The 17498-nt window shown below is 40.1% G+C and overlaps 2 protein-coding genes across 2 annotated transcripts in view; both read left to right on the top strand.

Annotated features, from left to right (window-relative positions):
* cbsa (cystathionine beta-synthase a) overlaps positions 1-5216 on the top strand; it is a 44124-nt gene extending 38908 nt beyond the window's left edge. Inside the window, exon 15 of the mRNA XM_060898754.1 lies at positions 4644-5216. Within this exon, the coding sequence (XP_060754737.1) occupies positions 4644-4774 (131 nt within the window). The 3' untranslated portion in view covers positions 4775-5216. The remainder of the gene's footprint in view (positions 1-4643) is intronic.
* A 6289-nt stretch (positions 5217-11505) lies between these two features.
* Positions 11506-17391, top strand: cryaa (crystallin, alpha A). Its single transcript, XM_060899506.1, has 3 exons — positions 11506-11818; positions 12449-12571; positions 16807-17391. The coding sequence occupies exons 1-3, from the start codon at positions 11627-11629 to the stop codon at positions 17011-17013; spliced, it is 522 nt and encodes a 173-aa protein (XP_060755489.1). The 5' UTR covers positions 11506-11626; the 3' UTR covers positions 17014-17391.
* Positions 17392-17498: the final 107 nt, after the last annotated feature.

Raw genomic sequence — 17498 nt, 5'->3', positions numbered from 1 at the left:
TTTTTTGGTCATGGATGAAGTCGATGTGTCCTCCAGATGTATCAGCCAAAATAAGTGGGCTCTGTTCCCTGGCTCACAAATTTGTACTGGTACTAAAAATGGGAAGGTAGCTACTACTGAGATTTCTGTATTCAGTTTGATGCTGAATAATCTATTTAGCACTCTTAACACGACATGTAAAAATGTTTTGATGACACTGAATGATCACAATGTTTCAAAATCCCAAATATTCTCTCTCACACACACACACACACACACACACACACACACACACACACACACACACACACACACACACACATTTGTTGAGCCATCTAAAACCTCCGTGAATATTGTGTATTGCAGTTGAAACCCCAGTCAGAGCGTCTACCTATAAATTATACTTCCCAAGCTCCCGAAAGCTGACTGGGAACAATATCTTTTGTCACACACCATATTGGATTTCCTTCTTGAAGGGTTTTTTTGTTTTGTTCTTAAAACCATCATCCTTTCCATTGTTTCAATTGACAACTCTCTTGTTGTGGCCATGTTTCTTTTCAATTGGCCAAATCCAACAGCTCTTTAAGGTCTGTAAGCACTCTTTTACAGTGCCTTGAAAAAGTATTCAGAACTTTTTTCACATTTTTCCACCTTACAATTACGAACTTAAATTTTTTTTTTTAATTGAGATTTTATGTGATAGACCAACACAGAGTAGCAGATAATTGTGAAGTGAAATGAAAACGATAAATGGTCTTCAAAATTTTAAACAAATAAAAATCTGAAAAATGTGGTGTGCATTAGTATTCAGCCCCCCTGTCCTCTGATACCTCTAAATACAATCCAGTGCAATCAATTGCCTTCAGAAGTCATCTAATTAGTTAATAGAGTCCTACTGTGTGCAATTTACTCTCAGCATAAATACACTTGTTCTGTGAAGGCCTCAGTGGTTTGTTAGAGAACACTGAAGAACAAACAGCATCATGAAGACCAAAGAACTCACCAGACAGGTCAGGGATAAAGTTCTGGAGAAGTTTAAAGCAGGATTAGGTTATAAAAAAAAAAATATCCCAAGCTCTGAACATCTCAAGAAGCACTGTTCAATCCATCATTCAAAAATGGAAAAAGTATGGCACAACTGCAAACCTACCAAGACGTGGCCATCCACCTAAACTGACAGAGCAAGCAAGGAGAGCACTGGTCAGAGAAGCAGCCAAGAGGCCCATGATCACTCTGGAGGAGCTGCAGAAATCCACAGCTCAGGTGGAAGAATCTGTGCACAGGACAACTATAAGTCATACACTCCACAAATCTGGCCTTTTTGGAAGAGTGGCAAGAAGAAAGCCATTGTTGAAAGACCGGCATAAGAAGTCCCGTTTGCAGTTTGCCAGAAGGCATGTAGGGGACACAGCAAACATGTAGAAGAAGGTGCTTTGGTCAGATGAGACCAAAGTTGAACTTTTTGGCCTAAATGCAAAGTGCTATGTGTGGTGGAAAACTAACACTGCTCATCACCCTGCACACACCATCCCCACTGTGAAACATGGTGGTGGCAGCATCATGCTATGGGGATGCTTTTCTTCAGCAGGGACAGGGAAGCTGGTCAGAGTTTATGGGAAGATGGATGGAGCTAAATACAGGGCAATCCTGGAAGAAAACCTGTTGGAGGCTGCAAAAGACTTGAGACTGGGAAGGAGATTCACCTTCCAGCAAGACAATGACCCTAAACATACAGTCAGAGCTACAATGGGATGGTTTAGATCAAAGAATATTCGTGTTAGAATGGCCCAGTCAAAGTCCAGACCTAAATCCCATTGAGCATCTGTGGCAAGACTTAAATTTGCTGTTCACAGACGCTCTCCATCCAATCTGGCTGAGCTTGAGCCATTTTGCAAAGAAGAATGGGCAAAAATTTCAGTGTCTAGATGTGCAAAGCTGGTAGAGACATACCACAAAAGACTTGTAGCTGTAACTGCAGCAAAAGGTGGCTCTACAAAGTATTGACGCAGGGGGGCTGAATACAACCCGAGTCCAAAAAAGTTGGGACAAAGTACAAATTGCATTCCGTTTTTATTTACAATGATGTGGAAGTTTCAAAATTCCATATTTTATTCAGAATAGAACATAGATGACGTATATCAAATGTTTAAACTGAGAAAATGTATCATTTAAAGAGAAAAATTAGGATTTTTTTTTTTAAGTTTCATGATAACACCACATCTCAAAGTTGGGACAAGGCCATGTTTACCACTGTGAGACATCCCCTTTTCTCTTTACAACAGTCTGTAAACGTCTGGGGACTGAGGAGACAAGTTGCTCAAGTTTAGGGATAGGAATGTTAACCCATTCTTGTCTAATGTAGGATTCTAGTTGCTCAACTGTCTTGGGTCTTTTTTTGTCATATCTTCCGTTTTATGATGCGCCAAATGTTTTCTATGGGTGAAAGATCTGGACTGCAGGCTGGCCAGTTCAGTACCCGGACCCTTCTTCTACGCAGCCATGATGCTGTAATTGATGCAGTATGTGGTTTGGCATCGTCATGTTGGAAAATGCAAGGTCTTCCCTGAAAGAGACGTCGTCTGGATGGGAGCATATGTTGCTCTAGAACCTGGATATACCTTTCAGCATTGATGGTGTCTTTCCAGATGTGTAAGCTGCCCATGCCACATGCACTAATGCAACCCCATACCATCAGAGATGCAGGCTTCTGAACTGAGCGCTGATAACAACTTGGGTCGTCCTTCTCCTCTTTAGTCCGAATGACACGGCGTCCCTGATTTCCATAAAGAACTTCAAATTTTGATTCGTCTGACCACAGAACAGTTTTCCACTTTGCCACAGTCCATTTTAAATGAACCTTGGCCCAGAGAAGACGTCTGCGCTTCTGGATTATGTTTAGATACGGCTTCTTCTTTGAACTATAGAGTTTTAACTGGCAACGGCGGATGGCACGGTGAATTGTGTTCACAGATAATGTTCTCTGGAAATATTCCTGAGCCCATTTTGTGATTTCCAATACAGAAGCATGCCTGTATGTGACACAGTGCTGTCTAAGGGCCCTAAGATCACGGGCACCCAGTATGGTTTTCCGGCCTTGACCCTTACACACAGATTCTTCCAGATTCTCTGAATCTTTTGATATTATGCACTGTCGATGATATGTTCAAACTCTGCAATTTTACACTGTCGAACTCCTTTCTGATATTGCTCCACTATTTGTCGGCGCAGAATTAGGGGGATTGGTGATCCTCTTCCCATCTTTACTTCTGAGAGCCGCTGCCACTCCAAGATGCTCTTTTTATACCCAGTCATGTTAATGACCTATTGCCAATTGACCTAATGAGTTGCACTTTGGTCCTCCAGCTGTTCCTTTTTTATACCTTTTAACTTTTCCAGCCTCTTATTGCCCCTGTCCCAACTTTTTTGAGATGTGTTGCTGTCATGAAATTTTAAATGAGCCAATATTTGGCATGAAATTTCAAAATGTCTCACTTTCGACATTTGATATGTTGTCTATGTTCTATTGTGAATACAATATCAGTGTAGCAGTTCGGATGGGTGGGTGGAGCACCGAAGGACGGCAGGCCAGAACGGAGTTCACAAAACCCGTTTGTTATAGCTTTTCAGCTTGCTTTTCAGCTTTCTTTCTCTCTCACACACACACACACACACACACACACACCTCTGTTGTGGTCAGGTTGGGGAGAGAGACCGCTCTGCTCTCGCGCGCTTCCTTAAATAGGGCGTGGTCACTGGGGAAGGCACACAAACACATTAATCAACCTCAGGTGCAGTGATTCTGCCTAATGAGCAGAACCTTCCCTGACTCCGCCCTCCGGTCACAGACCGACGCTTGACCACTGCCACAATCAGTTTTTGAGATTTGTAAATTATTGCATTCCGTTTTTATTTACAATTTGTACTTTGTCCCAACTTTTTTGGAATCGGCGATGTACTAATGCACATCAGATTTTTATTTGTTTAAAATTTTGAAGACCATTTATCATTTTCGTTTCACTTCACAATTATGTGCTACTCTGTGTTGGTCTATCACATAAAATCTCAATAAAAAACTTTTAAGTTCTTGGTTGTAAGGTGGAAAAATGTGAAAAAGTTCAAGGGGTATGGAAACTTTTTTTTTTTTTTTTTTTTCAAGGCACTGTAACTGCAGACTAATTTGCATTTTTAGACATGTGCCTGTATTTGTTTTAGAAATGCTAGTTGCAAGGTGAGTTCCATATTTTTCTTCCTCTTCTACTCCCCCCCCCCCCCCCCCCCCCCCCCGCCAATCTCTGCAATATATCTTACGATACAAATGATTCTATACATCATACCTTGGCTCTTTTTTTTCATAAAAATGTATTAGATTTAATCCTGGTTATTTGCTATAAAACAAGATTTAGTGGCTGTAAAAGAACAACTTGTATTTGTCAAATAACAAGAGGAGGTTTAGTCATTAATATTTCATCAGAATTTAAAATGTATGGCATTGTGAATGAGGCCTTCATAAAGATTAACTTTTGTTGAATTGCTGAGATGTATGGTGGAGCTCTGATAATCTTGCAAAACTCTTATTTTTGGGTAATATGTTTATTTAAATATGCAAAGTCCTGCTTTGTTCTCTGTAACCAATAATGTGGCCTTACCTTGTGTTTTCCTTTCAGATTTGACAGATGGGTCTGCCACAATGAAGCACATGGTGTTTGGAGTAGTGACAGCCGTTGACCTGCTGAACTTTGTTACAGTTCGTGAAAAACGTGAACGGTCCATGTCTGAATGCACAGATGAGCAGTGAGAAATGAGCGTCTTCGTCTGGCCATAGCTCACTTCTATGAGTCTTGGGGCATTATTGGAAAATGTTTTACGAACGGATGATGTTCAAACATTGTACAGCGAAGGTTTTGTTTTTTTGTGTAATTTGACAGTTTTGATCTACCAAAAGATTTCAAAGAATTAAGAAACTGCAGTCAAGCTAAATTTCAATTTTGATTAAGTAGTGATTTGATTTATTGCTCATATGTACAATTAAATAGAATGAAAACATGTAATGGAACTTTTTTTTTTTAGAAAAACTAAATTGAATACGTTGTCATGCTGCTTTCTTTTTCCAGAAAGATTTTTTTTTTTTTTGCATTTGAATATTATTAAATGTTACTGTTTGTACAATTGTACAATGTTGCATTAGAGAATCAGGGCTCTTAAACACTTTTTTGCTCTCAATAAGTGCTTTCATACGATATCTTATTTTGTCTCATCTCAATAAAATATCTTGATTTTCCAGCTAATGTTTTTTTTTATTTTTTTTTGGGTTTGTTTATCTCTGGAAAGAAAAATAAATTTCCATTCATCAGTTACCACTAGAGGGCGATGTGCTTAATATTTGATTATTATTATTATTATTATTATTACCATCTCGCCTGCTATGGGGTAAGTGGGGTGAGGTATTGTTTTCAGTTGGGGTTGTTTTTTTTTTTTTTAACGATATTACGGGGAAACATCTGGATCAATTTTCATGAAACTTTCAGGATAGATGGGCATTGGTCTCAAATAGAACGGCCAACATTTTGAGGGTCATCTGGTCAAGGTCACCAAAAGTCAATTTTTTTTAGCTATTGCTTCACATAGAGGCACTAGCCACCATGTCATTGTGCTGTAAGAGTCTAATGATCATGCACGGCGCATAATATTTAATACTGTAGCAAAATTAACCAGGAGTAAATCCACTATAGACGCATGCACACCTGTAGTATGTAGTAGCAACGATTTCATTATTATTTTTTTTAAATGACAAAATTGAGAATATCTGACAAATTCAAACTACTAATTTGTCAGACAATGTAAATGACCCTGTAGTTAACAATATAACTGTATCAGATCATCAATTAGAATGTTTTACTCCCCTAAAAGAAACTGAATTACTTTCATTAATCCTGGCATCAAAAGCCTCAACTTGTGTACTAGATCCCTTACCTACATGCCTATTCAAACAGATACCTGAAGTAATTGAACCGCTTCTAAAAATAAATTCTTCTCTTAGGATTGGCTATGTACCCAAATCCTTTAAACTAGCAGTTATCAAACCCCTGATTAAAAAACCTGACCTCGATCCCTGTCAGCTGTCCAATTATCGGCCAATATCAAACCTCCCCTTTATCTCCAAGATCCTTGAAATAGTTGTGGCACAGCAGTTATATTTACATAGGAATAACATCCATGAAATGTATCAGTCAGGATTTAGACCTAATCATAGCACAGAGACAGCTCTGGTTAAAGTAGTAAATGACCTGCTGTTGGCTAGGGTGCATCAGTTGCCCCCTAAAAATGAAAAGTTCCTCTGATTATGATGCATTTTTGTTTTTATGTTCCTTTTGGTAAGAAAACACACTGGGTGAAATATTTTGACAAAATTCAAAAGTTTAATGGTGGCACCAGGAGCTCAAAGTTATGGAAAAAGCTGCTATTTTATGACAAAATTTCAATCACTTTTCATGAAACATTATGGCACCTTATAGAGTATACCAAATATCTTAGATACACATTTTTAGTACATATTCTAAATATATTATCAAGCACAGTTTGAGTTTTAGCTGTTCATTGAATCATTGTTCAACTACTTTTAAACAATACAAATGTATTATGAATCACATTAATGCTTCTCAATCCCTTGCAAAGGTTCTTAACATGATCTCTGGGTCACAAGAAATCAATAAATGGAGTCCAACATTGTGATTCAAACCTTACGCAAAAACATAAAATAAGCGTTTTTTGGCAAAAAATGAACCTCATGGTGCCACCATTAGACTTTTGAATATGGTCAAAAAATTTTACAGGATGTCTTTATTGGTGAAAAGGAACACCCAAACAAAAATGCATCAGATTTTATGAAAGTGAGGGCAACTGATGCAGCCTAATGTATACTCCTCTCATCTCATTATCTCTAGCCACTTTATCCTGTTCTACAGGGTCGCAGGCAAGCTAGAGCCTATCCCAGCTGACTACGGGCGAAAGGCGGGGTACACCCTGGACAAGTCGCCAGGTCATCACAGGGCCGACACATAGACACAGACAACCATTCATGCTCACATTCACACCTACGGTCAATTTAGAGTCACCAGTTAACCTAACCTGCATGTCTTTGGACTGTGGAGGAAACCAGAGCACCCGGAGGAAACCCACGTGGACACGGGGAGAACATGCAAACTCCGCACAGAAAGGCCCTCGCCGGCCCCGGGGCTCGAACCCAGACCTTCTTGCTGTGAGGCGACAGCGCTAACCACTACACCACCGTGCCGCCCCCTAATGTATACTGTTCCTACTTATTCAGGTGACATTGGGCATACCTAACAACCTGTGTCCCCCCCCCCAAAAAAAAAAAATCTGTCCCTCTGAGTTACATGTCGGTCCTGGGATTGAGATGCTGACCTCTTCTGCTCCTCGGACCTGCCTGATCCATCCTGGTGCCCTGTGTCTGGTTGGAGTCTCATCGCATCGCTCCTGTGGAGGGCGCCCCCATATGGACAGTTGGGGGTCACGCCTGGAGGATGCTCTGGACTCTTGCAGTGGTGCTTTGTGGCTGGGGACTGCAGTTGACTTGCTGACTTTGGGTCTACGGTTGTCGTGAATCATTTTGCACTCGGGTTTCCTTCAGTGGGGGGTTTATAACAGACTTTATGTTAGGACTGTTAATATTATAGTCATGTTATCTGTTGTTGCCCGGATGAGGATGGGTTCCCTTTTGAGTCTGGTTCCTCTTGAGGTTTCTTCCTCATGTCATCTGATGGAGTTTTTCCTTGCCACCATCGCCACAGGCTTGCTCATTGGGGATAGATTAGGGAAAAAATTAGCTCATATTTTAAGTCATTCAAATTCTGTAAAGCTGCTTTGCGACAATGTTTATTGTTAAAAGCGCTATACAAATAAATTTAACTTGACATACACATGTTCTGATTAAAATGGCCACTGAGTGTATACAATTTGGTTCACCATTCGAAATAAATGGACTAGACCAGGGCTTTTCAAAGTGTGGGGCGCGCCTCCCCTAGGGGGCGCCAGAGTTCTTCAGGGGGGGCGTAACGTGAGGAAAAATAAACCAGAATAAGTTACTATTGCGGACATTTAGCGAACTTCAGCTAGCCTTTGCCAGAGACAAAATGGATCTATTTTTAGTACCCAAAGGTACAGTGAGTGAGGAGACAGAGTCTGGGCCAAGCAAAAAAAAAAGAAGGAAGTATGACCACGATTATTTAAAGTTTGGATTTTCATGGACTGGATCTGCAGGTGCTCCACTGCCACAGTGTGTTGTCTGCCAAGAGGTGCTAGCTAACGATGCTATGAGATGTTTAAAATGTGTAAAACAAGATGTTGTTTTTTTTTTTAAAAAAAGCACAGATGTTTAAAATGTGTAAAAAAAAAAAAAGATGTTTAAAAAAACACACGTTTAAAATGTGTAAAAAAAAGGTTTTAAAAAAGCACAGATGTTTAAAATGTGTAAAAAAAAGGTGTTTAAAAAAACACAGATGTTTAAAATGTGTAAAAAAAGAGGTTTTAAAAAAAGCACAGATGTTTAAAATGTGTAAAAAAGAGGTTTTAAAAAAGCACAGATGTTTAAAATGTGTAAAAAAAAGAGGTTTTAAAAAGCACAGATGTTTAAAATGTGTAAAAAAGAGGTTTTAAAAAGCACAGATGTTTAAAATGTGTAAAAAAAGAGGTTTTAAAAAAGCACAGATGTTTAAAATGTGTAAAAAAGAGGTTTTAAAAAGCACAGATGTTTAAAATGTGTAAAAAAAGATGTTTTAATAAAGCTCATATGGTTTCAATGTGTAAAAAATATGTTTTCAAAAAGCACAGATGTTTAAAATGTGTAAAAGAAAAAAATAATGTGTACAACAACCATTTTTAAAAATACGAATGGAACATTAAGTACAGCGACAACAAAAATTGTAGGGGGGGGGGGGGCTGACTCTCCCACACTTTGAAAACCCCTGGACTAGACTAAAGAAATCGCTTTCAGACATGTTTATGCTTATTACAGAGGGAAAGTGCGTTCCACTGAGCTCTAGCTCCGGGCCATTTCTGGGAAATAAGAGTTTGGGTCATGGCGACAGCGTGTGTATGTCAACCTCGGTTCGGAGGTTTCAGTTTTGAAAACTGTAAGAGGTAAAAGTAGAATAATTATAAAGTACAGACACTTGGTATATTTCTGTGATTTTTAAATTGTTCATTTTTGGATTACGCTTCATTTTTGTGGCTACTGCCTCATAGAGTAAATATATATGCTATATTTACTGTATGGACATGGTATCAGAAAACAATTTTATTTATAAGCAGTAGCCACATGTACTCATAGGATGCCTATTTTTTTCGTGATATCTTCCTTCATATTTATCATAAGTGCTACCAGGCAAGGTTTGTTTTGCCTGGCAACACTTATTATTTTAATAAATGCTTTAAGATGTTTGTGGCTGTCCAGAGTCAAATGGCTTGGTTGACACAGCAGTACATTTCAATGGAGGTAACTGTAAGAAAATGTAATGCGCTAATAAAAGGGCAAATATAAAATACTGGAAGTCATTATGATTGCATGTACTATGTTGTGCTGTTGCTAGTAGCAACAGGTGTGAGTGGTTCATTCAGTTATTTTCAGTAACTGCTTTAACCTGGTCAGGGTGGATCTGTAACCTATCTCAGGAACACTGGGTGTGCGGTGGCAATACACCTTGGATGACACTTCTGCTCATCAGAGAGCGCTATGTACACACTGTTCACACACTCATTCATACCTAAGGTATGAATGGTTTTGGGTAGTGAGAGGAAACCCATGGGAAAATCCACACAGGCAATAAACCGGTTTAACAATTTGCTTTTATTTACTAATGAAGACCAATTAAAACTGAGGTCAGTGATATCACCTAGACTGTGTAATACATTCTAAAGTGGATTATAAACTTATTTCAAAAGTACTTTTGATTTCATATCAAGTTATGTCCATAAAATGAAAGCCTTACAGTAGGCCAAGTTTCATACTGGTATGGTGAATTTCTATTAGATTTAGCTAAGATTGGTGTTATTCATTTCAAAGTTCTGCATTTTTAGCCCTTGGGCTTTTAGATAAACATAAATGTGCATGACCTAGGCCAGTACTAAGCCTTTTTAATGATTAAACATTAGGTCTGTGGAGGCCGACTGTCCTAATTTGCACCAGGTTGGAGTGGCATTCTTATCACTGTTGTGGTTCATCCTCTCACTGTTCAGGCCATTGAGAAAAAGCCATGAGCAAGAAAAAGCTGCTGAGCAAGATGAAAATGTGTCCAGGGCTTAAATGGCAGTAATATCCATCCACTGACTGCCCTGACCGAAAACACCCAAGCGGTCCAGCTGACTTCTGTTTCCTGTAGCCATAGGGCTTTGTTAGCTGGGGGAAAAAAACCTCACTGGAGCATTTTGGTTAAGCCTTCACATATGTGAAGCAAATGCCCCCAGGATTACCTAAATGCTACAATCAGATCTGGGATCAGGGCAAAAGTTTAGGTCAGTCCTGATCTGGCTGTAGCCACCTAAATCATAGACACATTGAATGTGTTTTTAAGGTCAGTCACAGCCAGTTATTTAACTAAACTTATTTAATATAACTTGGGCCTCACTGATAATGACGCACTGCTCCCTTTCATTTGTGTAGGCATCAACTTTGGATTGTGTTTAATGAAACAGAGACTTATATGGCCTAATTGGCTTTAGTTCTTTTTGCAGAATGCAGTTAAAATGTTTGTTGTTCGTTCTTCGGTTTCCAAAGATGACCGTGCCCACTGGTTAGGTTGAAGTCGATCTGCTGTGGACCCAAAAATGGCTGATAAGACCAATCTGAGCGAAGAACCCTGGGACACCAGTGGGTGGGTGGAGCGGGGGGGGGGGGGGGGGGGGGGGGGGGGGGGTTGGATGCTCTCACATTTCTCGGTTACCTGGCACCCTATACCCCCGCAACTAAAATATAAATAGCATGATGTATGATGGATAATCCTTGGTGGATCCAGAGACTATTCCAGACACAGTGGATGCAAGGCAGTAATATACTCTGGATGACACATTGGTCCAACCCTAGTCCATCACATATTTACCTTTACCAAGGGTGAATTTACTATGGTCAGTCTATCCACTGCTAGTTTTTTTTTTTTTTAGAACTGGAGAACTCTGATGAAACCCACACACACATGGAAAGCACATGCAACAGGGCACAGTAACTAAGTAAGTGGCCCAAGATGCTTCACTTGCCAAATCATGACCTATTCCAAATTTCCCCAGCCATTCAACTTCCATCCCTCTGCTCTAGTTTGTTTTGGCAGCTAGGACCAGATTGTCATCAGTGCCATTCTGCTGACACTACCATTCCCACCATGAGCTCATGCCATTCCAGACGGATCCAATTGTAAGCCCCCTTTTCTGGCTCTTTCTGTATATAAAGGCAGGTTGTGGCCACATTCAAGGGTAGTACAGACCCTTTGACAGCTCCTGTCTACACTTGGATCCTTGCACAGCCTTCTCTTGACTCTCTCCACGGCACTTATTCTCCTCAAGCACACTCTTTCACAGGGTGTCCAAAGCAAAGGCTCAAAATTGGACCAAGATTGACCAAGCATCAGCAAGCTGAGAAGATATGGATATTGCCATCCAGTACCCGTGGTTCAGACGTGCCCTGAGCTACCCCTCTCGCCTCTTTGACCAGTTCTTTGGAGAAGGTCTGTTTGATCATGACCTCTTCCCCTTCACTGCTTCCACCATCAGCCCTTACTACCGCCACTCCCTCTTCCGCAGTTTCCTGGACTCCTCCAACTCTGGCATCTCTGAGGTAAGTGGCTGGTTGGCTGTGGATTTGAGAGTAGAGGTCTCAGAGATGTCTCAGGGATCCATACTTCCAGTCCTGGAGGATTTCACTGCTTCCAACATGCCTGATCCATCTTATGAAGGGCTTGATAATTAGCTCATGAGCTGTATCGGGTGTTTGGAGCAGGAAAAAGTTGAAACTATGCAAAGCATTGGGCTTTCATACAGAGGTTTGGTCAGGTGATAAAGTATTGATCAGGAGGTTTGAATTAGTGCAACGTCCACAATGGAAAATAACCAACAAATGAAGCTACTGATGTTGCTTTTTGAGTTTTTTTCTACAAGTTGTTATGTAGAAGACCTTATGTGCCTTGTATAAGAGAACGTGCACTACGACATGAAGTGATGATTAAAAACTAGCCAAAAAGAAGAATTATTTGCATAATCTTACCAGGATGTAGAACTGGCCTATTATCTAAAATTTAAAGATGGTAGAAGTTGAATTGATTGTGTAAGACTCGTTTTAATGTAATCTTAAGTGTTACTTTTCACTCAGGCCACTGATCTGCATGAGACCCACATCAGTGGATTTGTTCTAATGACGTACAACACTACAGTCATCATTAATGCATAGTATCATTTCTTTCTTCCCCAGGTGAGGTCTGACAGGGACAGGTTCATGGTTTACTTGGATGTGAAGCACTTCTCCCCTGAGGAGCTCAGTGTAAAGGTGGCAGATGACTATGTGGACATTCAGGGCAAGCATGGAGAAAGACAGGTAAGCTGACTTCTGAGCTGTGCTTCAAGTGCCCATGTTAGTATACAGTATGTTCTCCTTTTATTTATAGAACACTGTTTGTCCTAATTATTACCAAGTTATCTTGCATCAATTATCTGGCTTTTTGAGCAGGGTACCTTTAGTGGTGTGTCCAGATTTTGGACATGGATATCAAAAGAAAACTAAGGGATGGCACCACTTACTTTTTATGTAAATAGCCAAGAATCTAACTGATTCCTTGGTGTATTATGAACAGCCAGTGTATTGGCTTACTCATACTCAGTGGATTTGTTCTAATGACGTACAACACTACAATCATCATTAATTAGATGTGATTCACAAGTCTATATGAATTGCATACTAATGGACCTCTCGTGGAAGTGATTTAAAGGCATAGTTGGATTGAAAATTGGGGTGACAAGGTTTAGTGTGGGTGGCACGGTGGTGTAGTGGTTAGCACTGTCGCCTCACAGCAAGAAGTTCCGGTTCGAGCCCCGGGGCCGACGAGGGCCTTTCTGTGCGGGGTTTGCATGTTCTCCCCGTGTCCGCGTGGGTTTCCTCCGGGTGCTCCGGTTTCCCCCACAGTCCAAAGACATGCAGGTTAGGTTAACTGGTGACTCTAAATTGACCGTAGGTGTGAATGTGAGTGTGAATGGTTGTCTGTGTCTATGTATCAGCCCTGTGATGAGCTGGCGACTTGTCCAGGGTGTACCCCGCCTTTCGCCCGTAGTCAGCTGGGATAGGCTCCAGCTTGCCTGCGACCCTGCAGAACAGGATAAAGTGGCTACAGATAATGAGATGAGATGAGAAGGTTTAGTGTGCTATCCATATGGCCCTGTATTTGATCACTGTGGAATGCCGCTCAGGTTATTTGTGCACACTGGCTTTTTATGATGAGTTGTTTGGGCAAAATTTACATGTGTGAATAAAAATAGAGGGTTTGTTCGAATGATTCTACAACAGTAACAGCTTAACTATTTAAATTCATCAACCATAATTCTCTTTTGGGGTGGCATGGTAGTATAGTGATTAGCACTTTCACCTCACAGCAAGAAGCTTCTGGGTTCAAGCCCAGTGGCTGATGGGAGCCTTTCTTTGAGGAGTTTGCATGTTCTCCCTATGTCTGTGTGGGTTTCCTTCGGGTGCTCCGGTTTCCCCCACAGTCCAAAGACTTGCAGGTTAGGTTAATTGGTGGCTCTAAATTTACCGTAGGTGTGAATGTGAGTGTGAATGGTTGTTTGTCTCTATGTGTCAGCCCTGTGATGATCTGGTGACTTGTCCAGGGTGTACCCCGCCTTTTGCCCCATAGTCAGCTGGGATAGGCTCTAGCTTGCCTGCAACCCTGCACAGGATAAGCGGTTATGGATAATGGATGAATAATTCTCTTTCTCTAAGTAGGATGCCTAGGCATCAATATGCAACTTCTTAGACTCTCAAAAAATAAAGTATATTATGGTTAGGGTGCATCAGTTGCCCTCACTTTCATAAAATCTGATGCATTTTTGTTTGGGTGTTCCTTTTCACCAATAAAGACATCCTGTAAAATTTTTTGACCATATTCAAAAGTCTAATGGTGGCACCATGAGGTTCATTTTTTGCCAAAAAATGTTTATTTTATGTTTTATGCTATCCGGGTAATGTTATCGATGTGAGTTTCGAATGAAAGACTGGGGTCAATAATCACTCTGAGGTCTTTTACTGCTGCACGTGAAGAAACAGAAAGGCAATCCAGAGTTACTGTGTAATCAGAAAACTTACTTCTAGCTGCATGTGGTCCTAGTACAAGTACTTCATCCTTGTCAGAGTTAAGCAGAAGGAAATTAATAAGCATCCAGTGTCTAATGTCCTTTACACATTCCTCAATTCTATTAAGTTGGTGTCTCTCATCAGGTTTTGCAGAAACATACAACTGTGTGTCATCAACATAACAGTGGAAACTTATACAATGTTTATGAATAATATCACCCAAAGGGAACATACTGTATATAAAGAAAAAAGCAGTGGACCCAAGACAGAACCTTGTGGAACACCAAACTTTACCTCAGTACATCTAGAAATATCACTATTTATATGAACATACGGATAGTGATCAGTTATATAAGACCTGAGCCAGGAGAGGGCCATTCCCTTAACTCCCACAACATTTTCTGGTCTATCCAGAAGAATGGAATGATCAATGGTATCAAATGCTGCACTAAGGTCAAGCAACACAAGCAGCGAGACACAGCCCTGATCAGATGCCAACAGTAGGGTGCATCAGTTGCCCTCACTTTCATAAAATCTGATGCATTTTTGTTTGGGTGTTCCTTTTCACCAATAAAGACATCCTGTAAAATTTTTTGACCATATTCAAAAGTCTAATGGTGGCACCATGAGGTTCATTTTTTGCCAAAAAACGCTTATTTTATGTTTTTGCGTAAGGTTTGAATCACAATGTTGGACTCCATTTATTGATTTCTTGTGACCCAGAGATCATGTTAAGAACCTTTGCAAGGGATTGAGAAGCATTAATGTGATTCATAATACATTTGTATTGTTTAAAAGTAGTTGAACAATGATTCACTGAACAGCTAAAACTCAAACTGTGCTTGATAATATATTTAGAATATGTACTAAAAATGTGTATCTAAGATATTTGGTATACTCTATAAGGTGCCATAATGTTTCATGAAAAGTGATTGAAATTTTGTCATAAAAGTCATAAAATAGCAGCTTTTTCCATAACTTTGAGCTCCTGGTGCCACCATTAAACTTTTGAATTTTGTCAAAATATTTCACCCAGTGTGTTTTCTTACCAAAAGGAACATAAAAACAAAAATGCATCATGATCGGAGGAACTTTTCATTTTTAGGGGGCAACTGATGCACCCTAATTATGGTACCTTTAGGGGTACAATGGCTTGTCACTGGGGCAATACCCTTGAAGGTACTTATTTGTACCCTTTATATACTGCTTGGGAACATATATGTAACTTTTTGGCCCTAAAAATGTACACATAGTTACCTCGAGGTCTAATAATGAGCTGTAGGGGGTACATTAGTGTAGACAGTACCATGGGGGACAGTATTGGATTCCTACTATACCCCTATGTCTAACAGTGTAAGGTCAGACATACCAACTGATGAGAGTGAAAAATAGTATTGCGATGACTGTGTCCCATTCCTGTGGCCTAAGAACCACTCTTAACACACTGATTTGGTGGGGTGAGATATGGTGTAGTTGGTATAGTGTTGATACCACAGTCTTAGCAGATGTATGTTCATTAAAACAAAGCAAATGAACATAAGGAATAACACACAATTGTAGTCATGATATAATCATTCCTGGATAAAGGCTTTGCAAAAACTCGGTTGCAGTATGTGTGCAGGATTTATGCTGTGCACATTTCTAGAATCTGAAAACAGATTCGAATATGGCTTAAGTTTTCTCCAGCATGTGAAAGGCAGAGGTCAGTGGGACTACAGAACGCATCATCCCATTACTTCTTTTCCTGCTCTGTTTTCTACATTATTCCTTTTCTAATTTTTCTCACCCTTTCAACTCATCCCATCCCCATGTTATGTATGTCTTAAGGAGTGAACAGATTATGGGAAACAGCTTGGAATGCTTTCACCAGATTGACGTTGTCTTTGCGTCATGGGTGAATGTCCCTGTGGGAATTGGTGAAGCTTTGCGGGTAATATTTTACTGGTTAAATGTTTACTGTAAATCTGGTTCAGTGCGCATATTTGTGTATGTGCTGTTTGGCCTGCAATTGTGATAAACATTTTTAAGGGACTGTGCTTTATTTATTAAATTGTCCTCAGCTAGGATTATGGTATGGTAAAACAATATTGTAGAGATATCATTTATACAACTGACAAACCCTACAAATACACCTAATGTCTAAATGACCTGATTATTATGTTTGTATCACTGCCTCACATGCCAATACATTATGCCTGCAATGTTCTATTGTGTAAACCGATGATGTTTCCTCTTAAATATTTGTGATCCTTTTACAAAAACAACAACAACAACAACAACAACAACAACCAGTCTTTCCTGATCTTAAACTTCACAAGGAAATACGAGGTCCTGAGTTCATGCTTCTCAGTATTATTATCTTTTAATGCTTTCTCCAAATATCCCATGAATTTTATTATTTTCCAACGCCATCCTTGAAATCCATCCATCCTCTGCCATTAATTCCTCCTCATGCTCATCCACCTCTCCTCTCCTTTCTTCTCCCACAGGATGACCATGGCTGCATCTCACGGGAGTTCCACCGCCGCTACCGTCTACCCTCCAGTGTTGATCAGTCAGCCATCACCTGTACGCTTTCAGGTGATGGCCTGCTCACCATCTGCGGCCCAAAAACAGGTGGATCAGAATATGGGCGTGGAGATCGCACCATTCCTGTCACCCACGATGACAAACCCAATGCTGCCCCTTCCTCTTAGATAAGTGGATGACGGGGCATGAGCATGACTCAGCAGGGGCTTTAATTGTTGAGATTATTATAATCTAGTATAATGGGAAGAAACAGGTTAAGAGGAATGGATGGTCATTATTTGGAAAGTTCTTTGAAATCCGGCCACTCCAGAATAAAATCAAGTTTAGGAAGCTGATTTACTCGTCTTTGAAGAAGCCGAATAAGAACAAACAAGTTTGGTTTCAAAATTAGTTTCTGCTAAGTAGGGCCGTGAATTGCAAGAGGCTCTATATACAAGCATCCAGCCTCCTAACTGTTCTTCCTGTGTCTGATTTTTTTCTCTTTTAACTTGTATGTCACTTGCTTTTTTCTCTGCCCTCTCTCCTCTAACCTTGTTGTACTGAAACGCCCCTCACCTGAGTCATGTACTAAATACATTATCTCAATAAAGTTGTATTATTAACCAAAGAAAAAAACATGTTGCCTGATATTTTTGCCAATTTTCAGCTGCCC

The sequence above is a fragment of the Neoarius graeffei genome, chromosome 18 (assembly GCF_027579695.1).
Source record: "Neoarius graeffei isolate fNeoGra1 chromosome 18, fNeoGra1.pri, whole genome shotgun sequence".
NCBI classification, from domain to species: Eukaryota; Metazoa; Chordata; class Actinopteri; order Siluriformes; family Ariidae; genus Neoarius; species Neoarius graeffei.
This window is presented reverse-complemented; position numbering and strand designations above follow the sequence as displayed.

What these genes read in the sequence shown, in the direction of transcription:
- cryaa (XM_060899506.1), top strand. Translation starts at nt 11,627, where the DNA reads ATGGATATTGCCATCCAGTACCCGTGGTTCAGACGTGCCCTGAGCTAC. An exon ending in CCAACTCTGGCATCTCTGAG is followed by an intron (nt 11,819 to 12,448) that starts GTAAGTGGCTGG and finishes TTTCTTCCCCAG; the next exon opens with GTGAGGTCTGACAGGGACAG. An exon ending in GCAAGCATGGAGAAAGACAG is followed by an intron (nt 12,572 to 16,806) that starts GTAAGCTGACTT and finishes CTTCTCCCACAG; the next exon opens with GATGACCATGGCTGCATCTC.